At 42.0% G+C, this 19,628-nt stretch overlaps 1 protein-coding gene across 3 annotated transcripts in view; it reads left to right on the top strand.

Annotated features, from left to right (window-relative positions):
* Positions 1–19,143, top strand: part of LOC136874172 (uncharacterized) — a 423,563-nt gene extending 404,420 nt beyond the window's left edge. For all 3 annotated transcript variants that reach the window (XM_067147758.2, XM_067147766.2, XM_067147776.2), the window contains 2 exons: positions 7,318–7,426; positions 17,940–19,143. In XM_067147758.2, the coding sequence (XP_067003859.1) occupies positions 7,318–7,426; positions 17,940–18,186 (356 nt within the window). In that variant the 3' untranslated portion in view covers positions 18,187–19,143. The remainder of the gene's footprint in view (positions 1–7,317; positions 7,427–17,939) is intronic.
* Positions 19,144–19,628: the final 485 nt, after the last annotated feature.

The raw sequence follows: 19,628 nt of genomic DNA, 5'->3' as shown, positions 1-19,628 counted from the left end.
GAGGGGGGACATACTGCGGCCTTCCCTCACTCCTTTCTTGATTGCTGCTTCTTTCTCAAAGCCCTCGATTCTTCTCACTGCAGACTGATTTTTATAGAGATTGTAGATAATTTTTCGTTCTCGGTATCTGATCCCAGTCACTTTAAGAATTCTAAATAGCTTGGTCCACTAAACATTCTCGAATGCCTTTTCTAGATCTACGAACGCCATGTACGTGGGCTTGTCCTTCTTAATTCGATCCTCTAAGATCAGACGTAAAGTCAGGATTGCTTCACGTGTTCTCACATTTCTTCTGAAGTCAAATTGATCTCCCAACTCAGCTTCAACTTGTCTTTCCATTCTTCTGTAAATAATACGTGTTGAAATTTTGCAGGCATAAGATATTAAACTAATAGTGCGGTAGTTTCCATACTTGTCAGCACCGGCTTTCTTGGAAATAAGTATAACAACCTTGTGCCAAAAATCGCATGTCACTCCTACTTTCTCATACATCTTACACACTAGATGGAATAACCTGCAGGTTGATCTCACCTAAGGCAGTCAGTAATTCAGAGGAAATGTCATAACTTTCAGGTGCCTTGTTCCTATTTGGGTCTCTTACAGCTCTGTCAAACTCTGACCTCAAAATTGGGTCTCCCATTTCATCAACATTTTATCAACAGCCTCTTCTTGTTCCGGAACCAAATCATCTACGTCTTTACCTTAATGCAACTGTTGGATATGTTCCTGCCATCTTTATGCTTTGTCTTCTTTCCCTAGAAGTGGCTTTCTATCTGAGCTCTTAATGTTCATACACCTAGATTTCCTTTCTCCAAAGGTTTCCTTGATTTTCCTGTATGCAGCTTCTGCCTTTCCTAAGACCATGCAACCTTGCACTTCTCCTTCAGCCATTATTTCTTAGCTACCTTGCACTTGTTATCCACTTCATTCTTTAATCGCCTGTATTCTTTTCTGCCTTCTTTATTTCTAGCATTCTTGCATTTTCGTCGTTCATCAATCAGATCTAGTTTCTCCTGAGTTATCCACTGATTCTTAGTTGATCTTTTCTTCCTTCTAAACATTTCTTCAGCAGCCCATACTGACCTCATTCTTCACGACTGTCCAGTCTTCCTATACTGTGTTTCCTTCATTCTTTTCATTTACTCCTTTTGAAACGTGTTTCTTGAACAATCCCTCACACTGTTTTCTTTCAACTTGTCTTGATCCCATCTTTTTGCATTCCTTCCTTTCTTCAAATTCATTAACTTCAGATGACCAACAGGTTGTGGTCAGAGTCCACGTCTGCTCCTGGTTAAGTTTCGCAATCCAAAACCTGGTTTCTGAATCTCTGTCTAATCATAATGAAGTCTATTTAATACATTCCAGTGTCTCCAGGTCTCGTCCACGTATACAGCCGTCGTTTATGGTGTTTGAACCAAATATTAACAAGGACTAAGCTATGATCAGCGCAGAATTCAACAAGCCGACTTCCTCTTTTGTTTCTTTGTCCCAGTCCGAATTCTCCTACTGTATTACCTTCTCTTCCTATAGATTCTCGTCACCTTTTACATATATTCATATATTCTTTCAATTTCCTCATCATCCGCTGAACTAGTAGGCATATAGACCTGCATTATTGTGGTGGACATTGGTTTTGTGTCTATCTTGACGACAATAATTCTTTCACAGCCCAAGTATTTGCCTGGTGTGGAAATGGAAAACCACGGAAAACCATTTTCAGGGCTGCCGACAGTGGGATTCGAACCCACTATCTCCCGGATGCAAGTTCACAGCCGCATGCCCCTGACGCACGGCCAATTCGTCCGGTAATATAAAGATTGATGCACACGTTCTAGCATTCCACCAGAAATGTCAGCACAGGCAGCTGTAATACGCCGTTCCATATAATCTAGTGTAGTTGGTATATCCTTGTAAACAATGTCTATTTTCCCCAGGGAGAACAATATAAAGGGGTCAAATCTGGGGGACGGGCCGGCCTACGCGTAGGTCCACTTCGGTCAATACAACGATTTGGAAACAATCGGTGAAGATAAGCTATAGTACGCTGTGAACTATGTGCTGAACAGCTATCATGTTGATGTTGTTACGAATAAAACAGCGTTTGTTTTATTACTCTGATTTATTTCAGGATGACCCAATAAATGCACACACACACACACACACACACACACACACACACACACACACACACACACACACACACAGACACGCATATATGCAGGGCCTGTTCGATGTTCCTTCTCCATGTAAGAAATTTGCCCATTGTTAAGCCGAGATACTTTACTTGATTGGTCCAAGACAGTGGGTCATTGTTGATACTAAGATGACCAGGTGTAGGCCTTCTTTTAGAGAATAAAACTGCCTGGGTTTTGGCAGTGTTAATTTTTACTTTGTTTTGAAGACACCACTTCCATAACATCGAAATCCACGGATTCAATGCGGAAATTGTATCTCTGTATAAACAAGTTATGTCATCTGCGTATTGTTGTACTTCCACTCCCTGGCGAAATGGAACATCATTTACATATAGGGCGTACAGAACCGGGGAAATTACTCCGCCCTCTGGAACTCCGGCTCGGAGCCTCCGGAGGGTGGATTTTGCATCGTCGATAGAGACATAAAACTTCCTATTAAATAAATAGGAAGACATAATTTTGAAGAGATAATTTGGAACAAGGTAAAGGTCCAGATCATAGTTGAACAGTTTAGTACAAAATACCTTCTATCATCTTCTATCTTAAGAATTCTGGCACATGCAGTGATATTAACTCCTCCTGTTTCTATGAGATAGATCTCTTACCACGGTGTTTGTGGAGTTGACATCTGACAAATTTGATAGTGGATATTTCGCTGTAGGTATTCCTATGTTAGAAATATGATTCGGGTAAGGTGGAATTCCACATGCTTGGTTCTTTCTCAATAAAATGTCTCTCAATCACTGAAGTATTCTTCGCATAGAAATTTCGGCTGTCGAAGACAGGCTTACAAACTGGTACAGAAACATCCGAGCTTAATTTCTTGGGATAAGTGAAATGTCGTCTAAAAATGAATGAGTGAAGTCTGATAAAAAAATATTACTTTTTTAATGTACAGGATTGTGCCTTTTCGTTTTTATGTATTCCGGCTCCTTGAATGAATGGTAAGCGTAGTGGCCTTCGTTTCAGAGGGCCTCAGATTTGATTTCCGTACGGCTTGAGGGATTTAGTCTTAAAAAGTTAACTCCCTTGGCTCGGGGTTTGGATACCTGTGCTGTCTCCAACATCCCGGCAAATCATTTACCACACAGAACACAATCCTTCACTATTATAACACGCAGTACTCCATACACGACAGATGCCACCCTCCCTCATCGGAGGGTCCGCTTTACAAGGGATGCGCCGGGCTGAGTGGCTCAGACGGTTAAGACGCTGGCCTTCTAACCCCAACTTGGCAGGTTCGATCCTGGCTCAGTCCGGTGGTATTTGAAGGTGCTCAAATACAACAGCCCCGTGTCGGTAGATTTACTGGCACGTAAAAGAACTCCTGCGGGACTAAATTCCGGCACCTCGGCGTCTCCGGAGACCGTAAAAGTAGTTAGTGGGACGTAAAGCAAATAGCATTATTTATTATTATTACAAGGGATGCACAATGCTAGGAATAGCTGCACGATATTATGGTGCTGTTACTACTACTACTACTACTACTACTACTACTACTACTACTACTAATAATAATATTAGTATTATGAAAACGTACCTTATTTTGCATGCGGTGTTTTCATGAAAACTGTTTTATACAGGGAGAATAGCCTAATTTAAGATTTCGCTCTTCTGCTGAGAGGTCGCGGGAATCCCCAAGCGAGCACCATATTGTTTGTGTACTTTTAAGGTATGTAGTGAGGTTATGATCTCGATGGTTCAGTACACCAAAGCGCAGAGAATATTATTGGTAGAGTTTTATTTGCACAAGAAGAAGAAACCAGTTAAAAGGTGCCTTCGAAAATTCCGTAGAAATTTTCCTGGTTCAACAGTACCATAAAAACGTTACGTGCAACAGCTTGTTCTCAAGTGGTGCAATACCGTTTCCGTAACTAACACGAAAAATTCCACAGTTCTAGCCGTTCAGGCAAGCAAATCAATGTTGAAAACATTTTAGTGATATGAGCTACGAATTTTAGGTAAATAAAATGTAATACGGTATGCGAATGTATTATTTAATTATTCCTAAAAATTAAAATCCTTTTCGTTAACATACTTATCCGGTCGATTAGATTAGAAGTTTGCCTTTTTCTACCACTACGAGCGCTAAAATGAGTCAACGTATTATTTCACTTAAGCACCACTACGAGCGCTAATGTGAGTCAATGCAGAGTTTCACTTAAGCCCTTATAACTACATTCGGTGTGGATATTTCTTAAAAATCAAAAAGCAACGAGGGTATTCAATCAAGAAACACATTACAGGAAGGATTATGTGAATAAGTTAATTTGGCTAGGGTATGAATAAGAAAGAATACGAGTAAAGAAACAAGCGATTTTATGCTGTTTTTCCTGCACTGCATTTAGACTGGAAGTGATTTTCGAATTTTTTTCCTTTTAGTTTGATAGAGCTCACAATTTGAAACCTTTCTGGGCCCTTTAGCCCTTCAACTTTCAACACAAATGAGGAAATTGTTTAATTTTACATTCTTAGTATTATGGGGACACCTACTGTGTCTTCTAGGAAAAGTTTTCAACATTAAAACAGCGAAGGGGAACAGCTCTCACATAAGAAAGCTTACGAGCGAGGGAACGGTACGAAGTCGGACGGCGAATTTCGATTTGATTTTTACATATTTGTGAAGGTCTTTTTAAGCTGAAACAGGTAGTGGAAGTCTAATTTTTGTAATTTTTCGCTGGTCCTTTTTAAGGGGCCATTTTGGAGCTCAAAGTTGGCGGTGCGCGCAATGAATTGTACAAGTACATGCCGACACACGTCAGCGCTCACAGCCAGTGGCTGTCTTGCCTCGCCTTCCCTCTCCACTCCTTCGGTTCTCCTCTCTTCCCCACCACATACGGCTGTCTACAGTTGTAAACAGGGGATTGCGGGTGAAGACTGACAAATATGTAAAAATCAAATCGAAATTCCCCGTCCGACTTCGTACCGTTCCCTCGTTAGAAGGTATACAGCCCACAGAATTCGCTTCGGAGAGTGGATCAAGAAACTGGTATTTCACATTCATCAGCACGTAATGTAACAAAAATTTATTCCATTTACGATCTTGCCGCACTCATTCAGTGGTGAGTTCAGTTTTACATACTAGTTTATTCATTTGTCCTGAGCATGTTGAGCCGTTGAGTTCAATTTCGTTCAGTTTCTATTGGCGCAATCATGCCGCTTCTTTGAAATGACTACGTTCGCTCGCGATTGCGGGCACTGCTCTCGCTGTCACAGCTTCTCTGCGTTCCTATGCCTCGGTACTCCGCTGCGAAGTTTTAAATTATACTCCTTGTATACTGTAATGAGTTGTTGATACTACCGGAGGCAATAAGATCGACTTAGTGAATTTGATAGATATCACACATGAATCTGTAGCCTACGTAGCTGGTTGATCATGACATCCTCCTTCACTGCTCTGATCGGAATGTCAGAGATGTTGGATACTGGACTAAGAGTACTTCAGTTTATAAGATGGGCATTCACCTTCATAAAAAATAATACTGTCCAGCTAAAGCATGAATTTTAAGAAATAAACAGAGCTATACAGAAATAAATGTACGTACAACTAAGACCAAGTTAGCACTGAATTTAATGGTTACAAAAGCCGAAGTCTAGGGCTGATCATGCTCAAGAAGTGAGGAACTGACGGCGAGTTCTGTAGTCTGGACCTCACGAGTGTCGTGTGGGATTGCAGTCCATCAATAACGCATTGAGTAGTAATGGTGTTGTGTGCAAGAGAAATAATCATGTGACCTCTGAACCACATTAGCTATAAATCACACGTTTTACTGGCACTGCATTCGCGTTTGGAGAAAACTGACCAGAGCTCAAATTCAGATTTTGTTACTGAACGGCACTCTGACAATAGCAGTAATGTTATCCTGCGGCGAATAACGTGCTAGAATAATTAGTCCAATAATTAAACCTGTAACAATGTTTTAAAGTGGCTATCAATACACTGTAGTGTGTACTACAGATTCGGATACCGCAGGAATTAGTTTCCATGCTCCTATGCAAAAGGACATTTTAAATAATACCGTTTTATATTTTATTTAAATTATAACTTTTGAATGTCATAAAAGTGATAACAAATTCATAATACAACATTTATGTTGACAAGGCCGGCGACAAGTGGGGGCAGAGGGGGCAAATACCCAGGGGCCCGGGGCCTAAAAAATGAATAAAAAATTTAAAGTTTAAATAAATTTAAATGCCAATAAGAATACAAACTTTTGTTGTTTAAAAGGTGAAAAAACAAATCAAGGTTGAGGGTGTGTCAGTGTGCATCAGAGATGTATGACGTTAGCGTTGTTGTTGTTGTTACGAATTTTATACCAATTTTGTACTATTTTTCTTTTTTTGGGCAAATGCGAACGAATATGCACTAATTTTGCAGCAAAGTGGCACAAATGTTACTCCAAAAATTTACCACAATGCTTGCTTCGAAAGATACGCCAAAAATACACCAACCTTATACCAAGATTGCACCAATTTTGAACCGATATATTTGTGGGATAAATACGAAGAAAATAGCACAATTTTGCACTAAAATGATACCAGTGTGATTACACAAATGCAGGCAAATCCTTGGTGTAACTTTGGACAATTTTTGAAGAAAAGTTTGGTTCAGTAGTGGTGTTGACCGTAAAGAAGGTTGAAAGAAAATGATGTAATTTTAGCGCGGACACGAGAATACTGTCACTGGGCCTGTATGCTGACGACCATTCCCCCAGAGCTTATAGCTGGTAAGTAATGTTTAATAACAACCATCTTCCACCTGACCACGGTCTTTCTTTAGTTCCTGTTCAACGTCCGTCTTATTCTATTCCAATCGTGAGTGCAATTAAGTATCTTAGGCCTGTAATAACATTCATATTCCCATTACCTTCTATGATCGTTATCTTTAACACAACACCTTGTCCTATATCCCACATACATAAGATTATAAATCTGTAGACTAAACACAGCGGCAGTGAAATCCGAAGCCTAGGATAGGAAACTTCCGTACAACATTTTGTACACCATCATTCTTGCGAGTGTGAGGGTACTTGACCTTATTTTTCTTAGAAAGTTTGAAAAAAGTAAATAATTATCATTACATTTCATAAATCCTGCTCATGATTGCTTTCTATAATTTCAGAATATCTTCGGCACGCACCATGTTACCGGAATGTATCCAAGGACTGGGAGAAGTGCTCCAGGCGGTTTCTGGAACAGGTTCGGAGCGGCCCGTCAGCTAAACTCTGTTGGTGAGTTTTATATTGAACATTTCTATGGTGAACGATCTATTCTATTGCAATAAAATGCCATTTAAAGTCATACTAGTAATTCATCCCTATAGCGTCCTGCATGATGTTTTTGTCATACAAATTTTTCAAAGTTGTTATAAAACCAAACCAAATCAAACCAAACCCCGTGGCGCAACTGCCCCGAAGAGCCATGATCTACCAAGCGACCGCTGCTCTGCTCGATGGGCTGCAAGTGATGGTGGTGATTATTGTTTAAAGAGTAAGTACAACTAGGTAACCATCCTCTATATAACACTAATAAGAGAGAAAAAGGGGAGGGATCCGTCACTTCGAAAAATGAAGATATCGGCCAAAGGAAGAGAAGGGCCACGAAGGGCGTGAAAATGAAAGACTCCCTAGGCCCTCATTCGTAATACCGTCGGCGTCAGAAAAGAACAAGAGTTGACCAAGGGAGGTCAAATAGGATAGATGAAAGTGAGGAGCCTGGCACAAGTGGAAGCAATGCCAGGACTCAGCTAAGGCCCCGTGGTCGCCAACCCACGCTTCAAAGTTCAGAGCCCCTGGGGACCCTTTTAGTCGCCTCTTACGACAGGCAGGGGATACCATGGGTGTTATTCTACCGCCCCTACCCACAGGGGGATGAAAGGGCTGCAGATTACAAGGTATCGTGTGCTCAGCGCGTTGAATCCTCTCGGCCGTTATTCTTGGCTTTCTAGAAAGAGGCTGCCATGTCACCATCAGATAGCTCCTCAACTTTAATCACGTAGGCTGAGTAGACCTCTAACCAGCCCTCAGATCCAGATAAAATCCCTGACCTGGCCGGGAATCGAACTCGGGGTCTTGAGGTAAGAGGCAGGCACGCTATCCATACATCGCGAGGCCGGCACAGAAATAATAATAATTCTTTATACGTCCCACTAACTACAATTTTGACTGTTTTCGAAGACGCCGAGGTGCCGGAATTTTGTCCCGCAGGAGTTATTTTACATGCCAGTAAATCTACAATCAAGAGGCTGATGTATCTGAGCATCTTCAATTACCTGGCAAGTAGGGCTCGGAAAACCAGCACCCCCAAAACCCTCTGAGCCATTCAACCTGGCATTATTAGAAGTTACAAGAAGCTCAAGTCATGCACGCTTCTCTTATTACTCACCGAGGCACATTTGTCGCAGAGCTGTAATGCAACCTTAGGTAAATCTCAGAAAATTTCATTTGTTATGAACCGTGATGGAGAGAGTACAATAAGATTAATTGGGCTGAATTAGTTACCTAAGAATTATTTTACTTAATTACAACTAATAATTTTTCAGCAAGTAATCAGAGCAATTAAAATTACTCCATAGAACTCGAGTCGATAGGAAAGTGTTGGTGGTGATTATTGTTTTAACAGGAACTAATTAGGCAACCATCCTCTATATGAAACTAATCATAGAGAAAAGAATGGAAGGGATCCGGCAATTTGACAAATGAAGGTATCGGCCAAAGAAAGTCACGGGCCACGAATGGCATGGAAATGAAAGACTCCCTAGGCTTCGCGGTGTCGTTAGGAAATCAATGACCTTCCTCTTAAAACATTAATCACCACCGCGTCCATTTCCCCTTGATGAATTGAGCGCTTCGGCCCTGATCACCTTCAGATCCGTACGACTAATTGATATAAATGTTTGCAAGGGAAAATACATTACTCCATTTTTTCAAAATGATTGCTCGCAGCAAAGTTTACATGTCACATTCATGTTTTAATTATTTTCAGGGCCAACTAAAAACAGGGGAATGGAACTTTCTTAACCACTTCGCCATGACATGTTTATTCTGGTTCTCCTCTCGACCACTTAGTACATGATTATCTACATCTCTACCAGTAACCACAATAAGCTGCGAGTAAATAAACGAGAGCGCGCCGTATCCTTGTCTTTAAACCCTCTACGCGACGCGTTGCGAGTGTGGGGCTCCAAACTTGCCAATTTCACTATGCGATGTATATTGATTACTAGAATTTTAAAAAGTATACTTTAGTGATAAAGTAATCGTTACAAGTAATAGTATCTTTACTCGGTTACTTCCGAACTGTGGTTAATAAAGTGTGGGGTACCTCCATGCTACGATAAAAATTAAATTCCTTCACAATGTTTTACACAGGTAATTGAGAATTTTAAGCACAGGAAGTATTTGTTTCTTACAAGTTGCTTTACATCTCATCGACTCACGTTACATTGCTTCTTTGTTTTGAGATACCTGTAGGGGTCAAAACTGGAACCAAAACATTGCAGACGTTTTGTACATAATACAGCACAAAGCACACACCTCCAAGCGGTGGAATACAAGTTCTTGGAAAGTGGTCATTCGTACATGGAGGTAGACTCAATGTAGAGTGACATAGAAAATGTTAAGTGTACAATATGCAGGACTAGCTGGAAATATTTACGTTTGCACGATCAAAGAGGCTTCAAAACAAGAAAAGCCATCCTTACTAAGTACGGGCACTCTGATCAGTATCGCTCAATCAGGATTCTAGGAAAGGGAAGACCACCCGCTTGCCCAAAGGAATTGCCAAAAACATACAGACATCCATCGACCATTAGCACAGTAAATAATATTTATGTTTAACTTTGTCGTGCAGGTATCATTCCTGAAGAACTGCATGGCTGGTACAATAGACTGCTAATATCCGACTCTACAACTGACAAAGTGCCAGACCTGGATGTGGAGAATAGTGAAAATGCTGATTTTGAAGATTACAGCAGTACTCAAATTGTTATTCAGAGAGTACAAGAAAAGTATTCATTAAATATTAGTTGCATCAATTTTTTTGAAAGTGGTCATGTAGTTCATTTAGGCTCTACTAGGATTACAAATCATGGTAACAGCTGTAAATTAAGATGTATACTAATACTTGCAGTAATGAATAAAATTGAAAATAAGCAGAAGTATTCCAACTGAAACCTGAATTTTCAATTCAAACTTTAAACTTCGTTTAAGTCATTTTCATAAAGTTGGACACAATACACTAGCGGAAATGGAAAGTGTTACACCATGAAGTACCACTCCGATATTTATCAACTTTTGTAGAGATGTTCATCACATAACAGATATTAAATAATTAAACTTTCAGCCCATTCGTAACTGTCCGTCATCGTCATCATCATCATAATCATCATCATCATCTGTATGAGGTGACCCCCCACGGGCACGAATACACTCTTGTATTCGGTGTGAAATGGAAGCAAACGTCCTCCGAATGTAACCTTGAGGGATTTCTTGCCATGACTGAAACACATGCCGTGCCATTTCATGAATATTGCTGGCTGGAGGCTGGTATGACCGTATACGTCTTCTCATCACATTCCAGACGTGCGGTATGGGTGACGAATCAGGGGACCGGGCAGGCCAGTCAAGGATCCGTACATTCCCCGGGGCGTTTCTGCTGTGAACTGCAGTTTGGAATATGTCATTTGGCACCCTCGTGTTGAAGGGTATGACAACAGAATTTACAATTCTTGCCACACACAAGCGAGCATTTAGTCTCCCTTCAAAAAATACCAAATCCGTCCTGTTGTCATATCGAATTTTTCCCCACACCACGATTGCAGGAGTTGGAGAGGTATGCACCTAGATAAACGCTTCCCCCTCTAAGGACACCATGACCTAGACATCGGTGTGAGGGCTTGTGTGCTTGTTGATCCCGAGAGCTGTGCCAGCTCAGGGTTATCCATGCTGGATTGGCCTCGGTGTAGGGCCAGACTAACAAGGTGTTCCCCGAGTTGCCTGAGAGGTGCCTGTGCTCTTTATGTTTCATTACTACTTCTACCCTTCTGTTCTAAACTTAAATTTAATTCCTCTTCCCATCCTGCCAACCTCTATACCTCGGGTAGTAAAGTTCTACGGAGGTTTAACCCTCCCCCAATCACAAGTTTTGGGTCGTGGCGAGGTGATGCATGGCTACTGCGTGAGTAGTTCTTAGCTACACCCGTCTAGATACCGGGCCCATTCTGGAGTATATAGCCTTTTCTTCGGTACGTCAGGGCTCTGACAAGGTCCACCTTTTATATCCCGGGTACTCGTGGAACTATGCATTAATTTGAGTTTGATTTTGATTCTACGAGGGCTGCAGACGTTAAAACTGCGTCCTTTAATTGTTCATTTAGGAAACGTAAACGTTTCAATTTGTTGACCTGTGTAGTAATGAAGTTTCTGAAGAGCGTTTGCCACGATCTCTGGTTTCGACCAGAATCGATGGGTAGAGCTTTCTTCAAGAGAACAAGTTCCTGATAATCAATTCTGTGGAAGGTCTTGTTGGTGAAGTAGATGAAATGAGGAAATTCAGGGATGATAGCGTACTCATTAAGACTAGTACGCTCGTGCAGAGTAAAAAGTTACAGGAAACCACAATGTTCGGGCCAGTGCCAGTTAAGATTGAGAGCCACAAGTCCCTTAACTCCTGCAAAGGAGTTATCTTTCAGGGGGACTTGATCGAGGCCTCCGATGATGACCTTATCCGGAGCCTTGCTCGTAGATGTGTGTCCGACGTTAAATGTCTTAAGAGGCGTCTCGGTGACAACCTCTTCGACACGGGAGCCTTTATCTTAACTTTCGATCTTGAGAAACTGCCCGAACATACTGTTTGGCCATATTTTCCTTCTCCTATGAGGTGCTATAACCAGCGGTTTGGCTACACCTCACCACGCTGCCAAGGATCAGCGATATGCGGGGCATGTGGGAAAGCGGCGCCTGCCGGTGCGGAGTGCAGACCACCACCAGTATGCATTAACTACACTGGAAAACACGCCCGTTGGTCCAAGGAATGCCCTGGATTCAAGCAGGAAATAAAAGATCCATGAGATTAAGACTCTGGATAAATTCTCTTATCCAGAGTCCCGGAAGAAGTAAAAATCAATGGCTCCTCCGGAATTCTTCGTCTCGTTTGCAGAGAAGGCCGCTAGTGTACGCATATCTCCCGTAAGTTTTGTACCCTCTGTCCGACCATCAATTCCGCAAACATCAAGTAACCAGGAAGTAATCATCAAACCACAAGTTCAACAGTCAGCAATCACGTCATTGCCGAAGGCGTCCGGGAAGAACTCTTCCCAGATACATTCGGCTGGGAAGCCCTCCCTCAAAAGGGCGGGGGAAAAAAGACTTCCTCAACAAAGGCTGGAGAATCACCTTCCAGCCATCATTCAACTGGCCCGAGAAAGGAGGAGAAAGGAAAGCCTAAATGCTCCCCTACACGTTTATACAAGAAACTTTCTCCAACGAGATCGGGGATCCAGGATCCCCAAAATATCCTGACAAGTCATCTACCAGCCCTCCTCCAAAGTGTTCGAAAATGGTGGGCAAGAGTGAAGAAACACGATGTCCCTCTACTCGATCATTTTCTGGGGAAGTACTCCCAGAAAGAAGGTCCATCGCTCGCGATCAATGACATCATCGTCTGCTGAGTACCCAGCCACCGCGTCTCCTTCTTCGAAGGAGATGATGGAGACTGAACCACTCACTATCGTGGACGATGACGACGATACCGACAAGAACGGCGGAAACTGGCAGGTAGCTGACCGAAGAAGGGCAAGTAATTGTCCTAATTTCGTTGCACTACCTGCCCACACAATGGCACTATTTCAGTTCCACTGCAATAGTTATAACTGTCGCCTAGCTGAGTTACTTCAATTGATATCCGTCTGTGCGGCCTCCATAGTGTGTCTGCAGTAGTCTCGTCTGAGACCTGGACACGACATGGCTATGAGAGGATATCGCCTTTATTCTAAAGACAGAGTAGTTGTGGATGGCGCGGCGACTGAGGGCGTTTGTACCCTAGTTCGCTCCGACATCTTCAGCGACGAAGTTCCGCTCCGTACTCAGCTAGATGCAGTTGCAGTCCGCGATCCGTTGCCAGTAATGACAACGGTGTGCAACGTGCATGTTCCATCGGACTACAATCTTTAACTACATGCACTACAAGATTTGATCGCTCAGTTACCTCCCATTTCCCCATGCTCGGAGGCGTAAACGCCCGTAACACACTATGCGGTTCTCCGTCTTCCTGTGCTAGGGGTAGGATTTTCGAGCGATTGATCAACCTGTTCGATCTCTGCGTGCTAAACACGGAAAACCGACACATTTCATCAGTGCACATGGCACATTCTCACACCTTGATGTCACTTTTTGCAGCCGTGCGCTAGTTCCCGTGCTTCGGTGGCAAATACACAATGACCTCTGTGATGGGGTCCACTTTCCGATTATTCTCTCTCTCTTGAATCAAATACAGTCCCAAGTACCCAATCGCTGGTTTCTTTGGCGGAAAAATTGGCCAGTTTTTCCAAACGCGCAGTGATGGCCGATAATGATACGCTGGAATCTGTCACGACCACGTTTCCTCAATTACTATTCAATTAGTACTGGAATTCTAGCTGCTGCAGAGGAAACAATTCCTTCCTCGTCCGGTATTCCTCGCCGGAAATAGGTCCCATGGTCTACCGACGAAATTGGAGCAGTCATGCGTGATCGCCGACGGGCTATAAAGCGTTTTCGTCAGAATCCTACGGTGGCCAATCATATCACATTTAAGCGTCTGCGCACAAAGGTACGTTGTTTTGAATCGAGAAAATAAGAAAGCTACGTGGGAAAAGTATTTGTCTTCCATGATGGCACATACTCCGCAATCACAAGCGTGGACAAAACTCCCCCGTATTGTCGGAGTACAGAATATGCCATCAGTCTCCGTAATCTCCACTAATGGAGATATAGTTACGATTTTTTCAGTCATTGCAGACCACATCGCGCCACATTTCGCAGATACGTTCATCTCTGGAAGATACGACTCTGCATTTCTACCAATTAAGTGTGAAGCAGAGGCACACCGTCTCTCTTTCGCCTCTAGTGATTCGCATCGTTACAGCGTGGCTTTCACGGAGTGGGAGTTCCGGAGAGCACTCGAGCTATGTTGGACATGGCTCCTGGACCGTACCAAACCCACAATCAAATGCTGAAACATTTGAGTGACAGATGTCTCAAGGATATCCTCAGCCTATTGAACAGAATATGGTGTGTTTCCATCTCAATGGCGTGAGGGAATAGTGATACCAATTCCCAAGCCTGGTAAATATACAAAACTTCTGATTAGTTATAGGCCAATATGCCTTACAAACTGGCCTTTGTAATCTATTCGAAAGGATGGTTAACCAGCGTCTTGTGTGGACTATGGAAAAGGAAGGTCGCTCTCATCGATCTGCTACTGATCATCTGGTCAGACTTGAGAGCGCCATTCAGGAGGCCTTTCTTCGGAAGGAAAACCTAGTCGCCGCGTTTTTTTTTACCTAGAGAAAGCTTACGATACTACCTGGCGATATGGTATTCTCTACACGTTACACCAGTGGGGATTTCGGAGAAATTTGCCAACGTTTATTGAGAACTTCATGTCCCTCCGGCTTATTCGAGTCCGAGTAGGGAATACATTTTCTCGATATTACGTTCAGAAAAAAGGAGTACCTCAGAGATCGGTACTGCGTGTCACGCTGTTCTCAATCGCCATAAACGGCATAGTTGCCGCTGCTGTATGTAGACAATTTAGCTGTGCATTACAGCTCCGGAAGTGTTGCGGTTGCTGAGAGACGGCTACAGCAAGCTATTAACCGAGTCGACAGATGGGCCCTGCAACATGGTTTTCTATTTTTAGCGGCGAAAACCTCAGTTGTACACTTCTGTCAACGTTGGCTTGTGCATCATGAAACGTGGTGATACTCTGCCTGTAACCTCTGCCCGGATTTAATCTGTTGTCGTCGGTTTGTTCGTCAGAGCCAGCCGACGAATCCTGCGATCTTGTCCTGGTGTAGTCCTTCTGGAAGGACCCGTGCCTGCTTGTCGTGCCACGCTGTTGTCCTGAGCACCTCTCGTCACTACTCGTTCTGCAGTCAACTGCAGACTGCGCAGCCTGTCAGTATGATGCCACCATGCCAATAATTCGAACCGTCACAAAGTCCGACAGATGGAAATAAGCTGCTCGTGCACGTCCTCTAGGCATGCTATGTTGCGATCTCTACCTGAAAAGAGACAGTAACGTTAGACAAACCCAATAGCCATCACGTACACGCACCAGTCGCCATCCTTAGGAATGGCGTTTTCCTGTACTAACAACTAGGTCGTATGAGGATGAAATTTGAATCAACGTGTCTCACACGCGTAGAAATACTGGGGTATCAATTTGGTGGCATTCGGTCAAGGTGTTCATGGTGTAACACTTTCCATTTCCGCTAGTGTACCTTTTCCTTGTAAGCGCTTGATATGGAGAAATATACGTATTCCCCCTGCTTCAGAAATAAACTTAACTAAGAACCAACCAGTGAACATTTACTCAAAAGAATTGTTCACTAACAACTGGAATGCTAATACCATAGCGTACTGAAAGAGGAAGTGAGTGCTCTCTCGTAGTTATTAGGCGGTGGCGGCAGACTGCGCTAGTGCAGCTATGGGTGAACAGCGCTGTTCGCGTTAATACAAAAGCGGGCGCGGCACTATACAAAACGTAGAAGAAATAAATTCTCTAAGTCTTCCAGTTGCCAGAATGACCTTTGAATTATTCCCTTTCATGTGCCATGTGTGTACAGTCCAGGGAATAGAGGAAGCTGGTAAACACACTAATGTAATGGCTTAATGTTATCCTCTGAAAAGATTTGAACATCAGTGATTCTGAAATGACTTACAAAGCAGTGAGATATAATTGAAACTATTATGCACTTCGCATTATCTAAGACATGTACAATAAGTTTTAACTCACATTCGAAAGCGTTAGTTGTCCGAAACCTTGCAGAAAAAATGTTGTAATTCACCTCTTTGCCTTTATACGGCAAAAGAACCTTATCATATAAATAATTACGTATGCAATTCAAAATACACACGGAATCAGAAAATGTCCACACTCGTTTTTGATGATCCGCCGGGTTTTCAATGGAGCACTTTATTTTTTCATTCTTCCCTGAAATTCCCAAATTCATCCACGCCCATTTATTACACTGACTTCCATCACACGTAAAACCAATTACTTTCTTCCCAGCTTGGTCCAATTGAATTATAATCTGAATTATTATTTTTGACAATAGTTCTCCAGGAGTTGCTTTTTTGCTAGCATACACTGCTACAGGCTGGATCCAGCTGTGGAACAAAGGGACAAACATAATTACAAGCGCGTGATTGGCAAGGGAGTCCTTTTTGTAGTAAGGAGTTTCATATCCTAAATCAACAAATCCGTCAACTGTCAGTTTAGTTGTATTAAATCTAATGCCTTCTCTCACTTTCAATCCATCAAAAATCACTATACGTAGTCGCTTGTTTTCGTCTTTCTCGTTTAAATAAAAACCTTTCTTTAAATTCACGACATTTCCATTAATACCATAATTACATTGGAATCCTTTTCTTAGTCGTCTCAAATTAGCTTCGATAGGGAGAAGAAGTAACTCATGCTTCAAACAATGTATGTAACCCTTAGGGGATTTTATTTTCAAAAGCAAACTCTTTAATATAAATTCATTCGAATAGCGCATACCTTTCGGGCTGGTGTTACATTTTTGGGTCCACAATTATTTTTCGTTTCTTGCTAAGGAACTTAAGACTGTCTTCAGCTTCACTTGATACATTGACTTTATTTGCAATCTGCTTTCATTTAGCTCTGCATGCAACTCATTTATTTTTGGCTCTAATTAAATTCCTACCGAGGTGGAGGTTGTCTCCTCAAATTTAGAATAGTTCCAGAATCATCAACGACACTGTCAGCTACTTCACAGGGAAAACCGAGACCAGGTTATTTTATTTTTACATTATCGTCACTATTAAGTATTTCAGATGTCGAGAGAAAATTTATTTCATTACATTCTAAGCTGCTACTGTTGATATTGTCATTTCCAACATGTTCTTTCAGAAACTCTCGTTTTAATGGGGTTTTCGAATTTTCAGGGACTTGCTTAAATAGGACTGCAACTTAGAGAAAATGTGAGGTACAGCTCCTTGTTTTAAGCTCCACCTTATTCTCGGAATTTGAACTTTTTCTACATTAATAATAAACGAGTCTAGCTTTATAATAAGATCATCCGAAAAATGACACATCACTTTTCTTGGGATTGATTTAGCCCACTGAGAGAAATGCCCCTCATTTTCAGGTGGAGAGAAGAAATGTTTACCTTCACTTGACCTGTAAGCAGATCGACACCCCGGCACAAAGCACGACGGCATTTTCACTCTCGCTATATTCCAAAATATTATTACACTCAAAAATCACTCCTGCTACAAGTAAAAACGCGCACACTCAGTACAAACAATGCCATCTGTTCACCCAAAGCGATCGTTGCGCTGCAGTGGCAAATCTCTGCACTGTAGCCACTAGTTCCTCCATTGATGTAATGGGAAGCGGGTTGAAGTGCTCTCACTTCCTCTTTCTATTCGCTATGCTAATACTGTTGGTCAGAAGTTAGTGGTTGAGAAACAATTGGTCATTGTTAAGTAACGTTTTCCTGATCATTTTCTGTTGCAGTGCGCGGGACGCCTTCCTGGAGTGTGTTTACGACGCTGGAACCCACCACTGTCGACCTGAATCTGCCAAATTTCTACGCCAGTTCGCAGAGATATTGTCCAGTGCTCACTTCTACCGGACATCATGTCATCCTTCTACAACCAGTTCTGCTCTCTGCGCCTCTGGTAACCTTCCTCGGCCACAGATGAGCTACATAGTGGTCATGATAGCAGTTTTGGGACCCACCATACTCCGTGTCTACATCTGAATTGGTGAAGTTCGTGCAGCCAAAACGCCCATGAATAATTTAGATCCATGGTGATGATTTCTTGGGGCCACTACGCCTGCTATCCAATGCAACAAGAAATTTGTGTTGGCTATATGTGTATCAGGAGTCGATAATTCGTGGAAGAGTTAAAGAATTGTGTAGGCTTAAATGGAAGTTCGTTTGTATCCGGATTTTATCTGTAAAACATTTTGTCACCAAGTGAATGAGACAGATGTTGGCACCTTGAATTTGAAGGTCCATATTACCACTTATATCATACACGTGTTGTGAATTTGACCGGGAAAAAATGTTGTCTTTCGTCAAGAACTATGAGATGGATCTTCATTTATCATGAAACCATAATCACATCTATAAAGTGTGTTTAACTATACTTTGAAACATCAGAATTGTAATTAAATATCTTGTGCTAAGAATAAGGTCTGAAAAATTAAGGAATATGTTTTTTTTTTCACTGATTAAAGAACAGAGTGTTAATTATGATGATGTTTATAACTCAGCAGAAGGATCCTGATGTACTCAGTGGAATGTGAATTGGTAGATGTCAGTACCATTATCATGACTAATAGCGTACATGCAGCGCACAAATTCTTGTAACGTAAAATATGCTTGTTATCAGCAAATATTTTAAGCCTATTTATATTCGTGAACCATGATATACTAGAATAACAATTTTGTTCACAAAATATCTGTTTCTAGGTGTAATAATATTTGTGTTCATCTTACTGAAGAAATGTTCACAGTTGCTTTGGGAGGCAAACTCTCTGAGACTTAACCCTTAAACACACGCGTATGGGGTGGAATCCACCCCAGGTCACTTTATTTCCTAGTGAAATGTACAAATAACTTTTCTATGCTCTCCCCGCTCTTGTACCTTTCTGGCTGGATCCCCGCAGAAAGAGTCATTCTTACACAATCTACCTTAAATCCCCAATTAATACAGCAATTCATATTTTACAATACAGTGATATGTGGGGTGGAAAGCACCCCCACGCGTGTGTCTGCGTCCTAATACCTGGCACGTGTGCTTGAGGGTTAAGCGAATTTTAGGCAATTATGTGAAAATACATTATCCCTGAGAATATTTGGTAAGTATTCCGTCAAGTATCTCATGTGCTCCTTCTCCCAAGCTGATTTTTTTTTGATGAGATAAGCTCACTTTCGTTCGCTAAGTATTGTTTTTTTCCAAACTAATAAACCAATGGCATGTTAGTTCGGCGAACGCCATACTGCACACTGCTTGAAACACCCACCGTGCTATATTCTACTTCGAATCACACGAGAAGTGTTGTTGATGCTGTTCATACCGAGCTCGATAGCTGCAGTCGCTTAATTGCGGCCAGTATCCAGTATTCGGGAGATAGTAGGTTCGAACTCCACTATCGGCAGCCCTGAAAATGGTTTTCCGTGGTTTCCCCATTTTC

This window comes from Anabrus simplex, chromosome 1 (assembly GCF_040414725.1).
Source record: "Anabrus simplex isolate iqAnaSimp1 chromosome 1, ASM4041472v1, whole genome shotgun sequence".
Classification (NCBI taxonomy): domain Eukaryota; kingdom Metazoa; phylum Arthropoda; class Insecta; order Orthoptera; family Tettigoniidae; genus Anabrus; species Anabrus simplex.
This window is presented reverse-complemented; position numbering and strand designations above follow the sequence as displayed.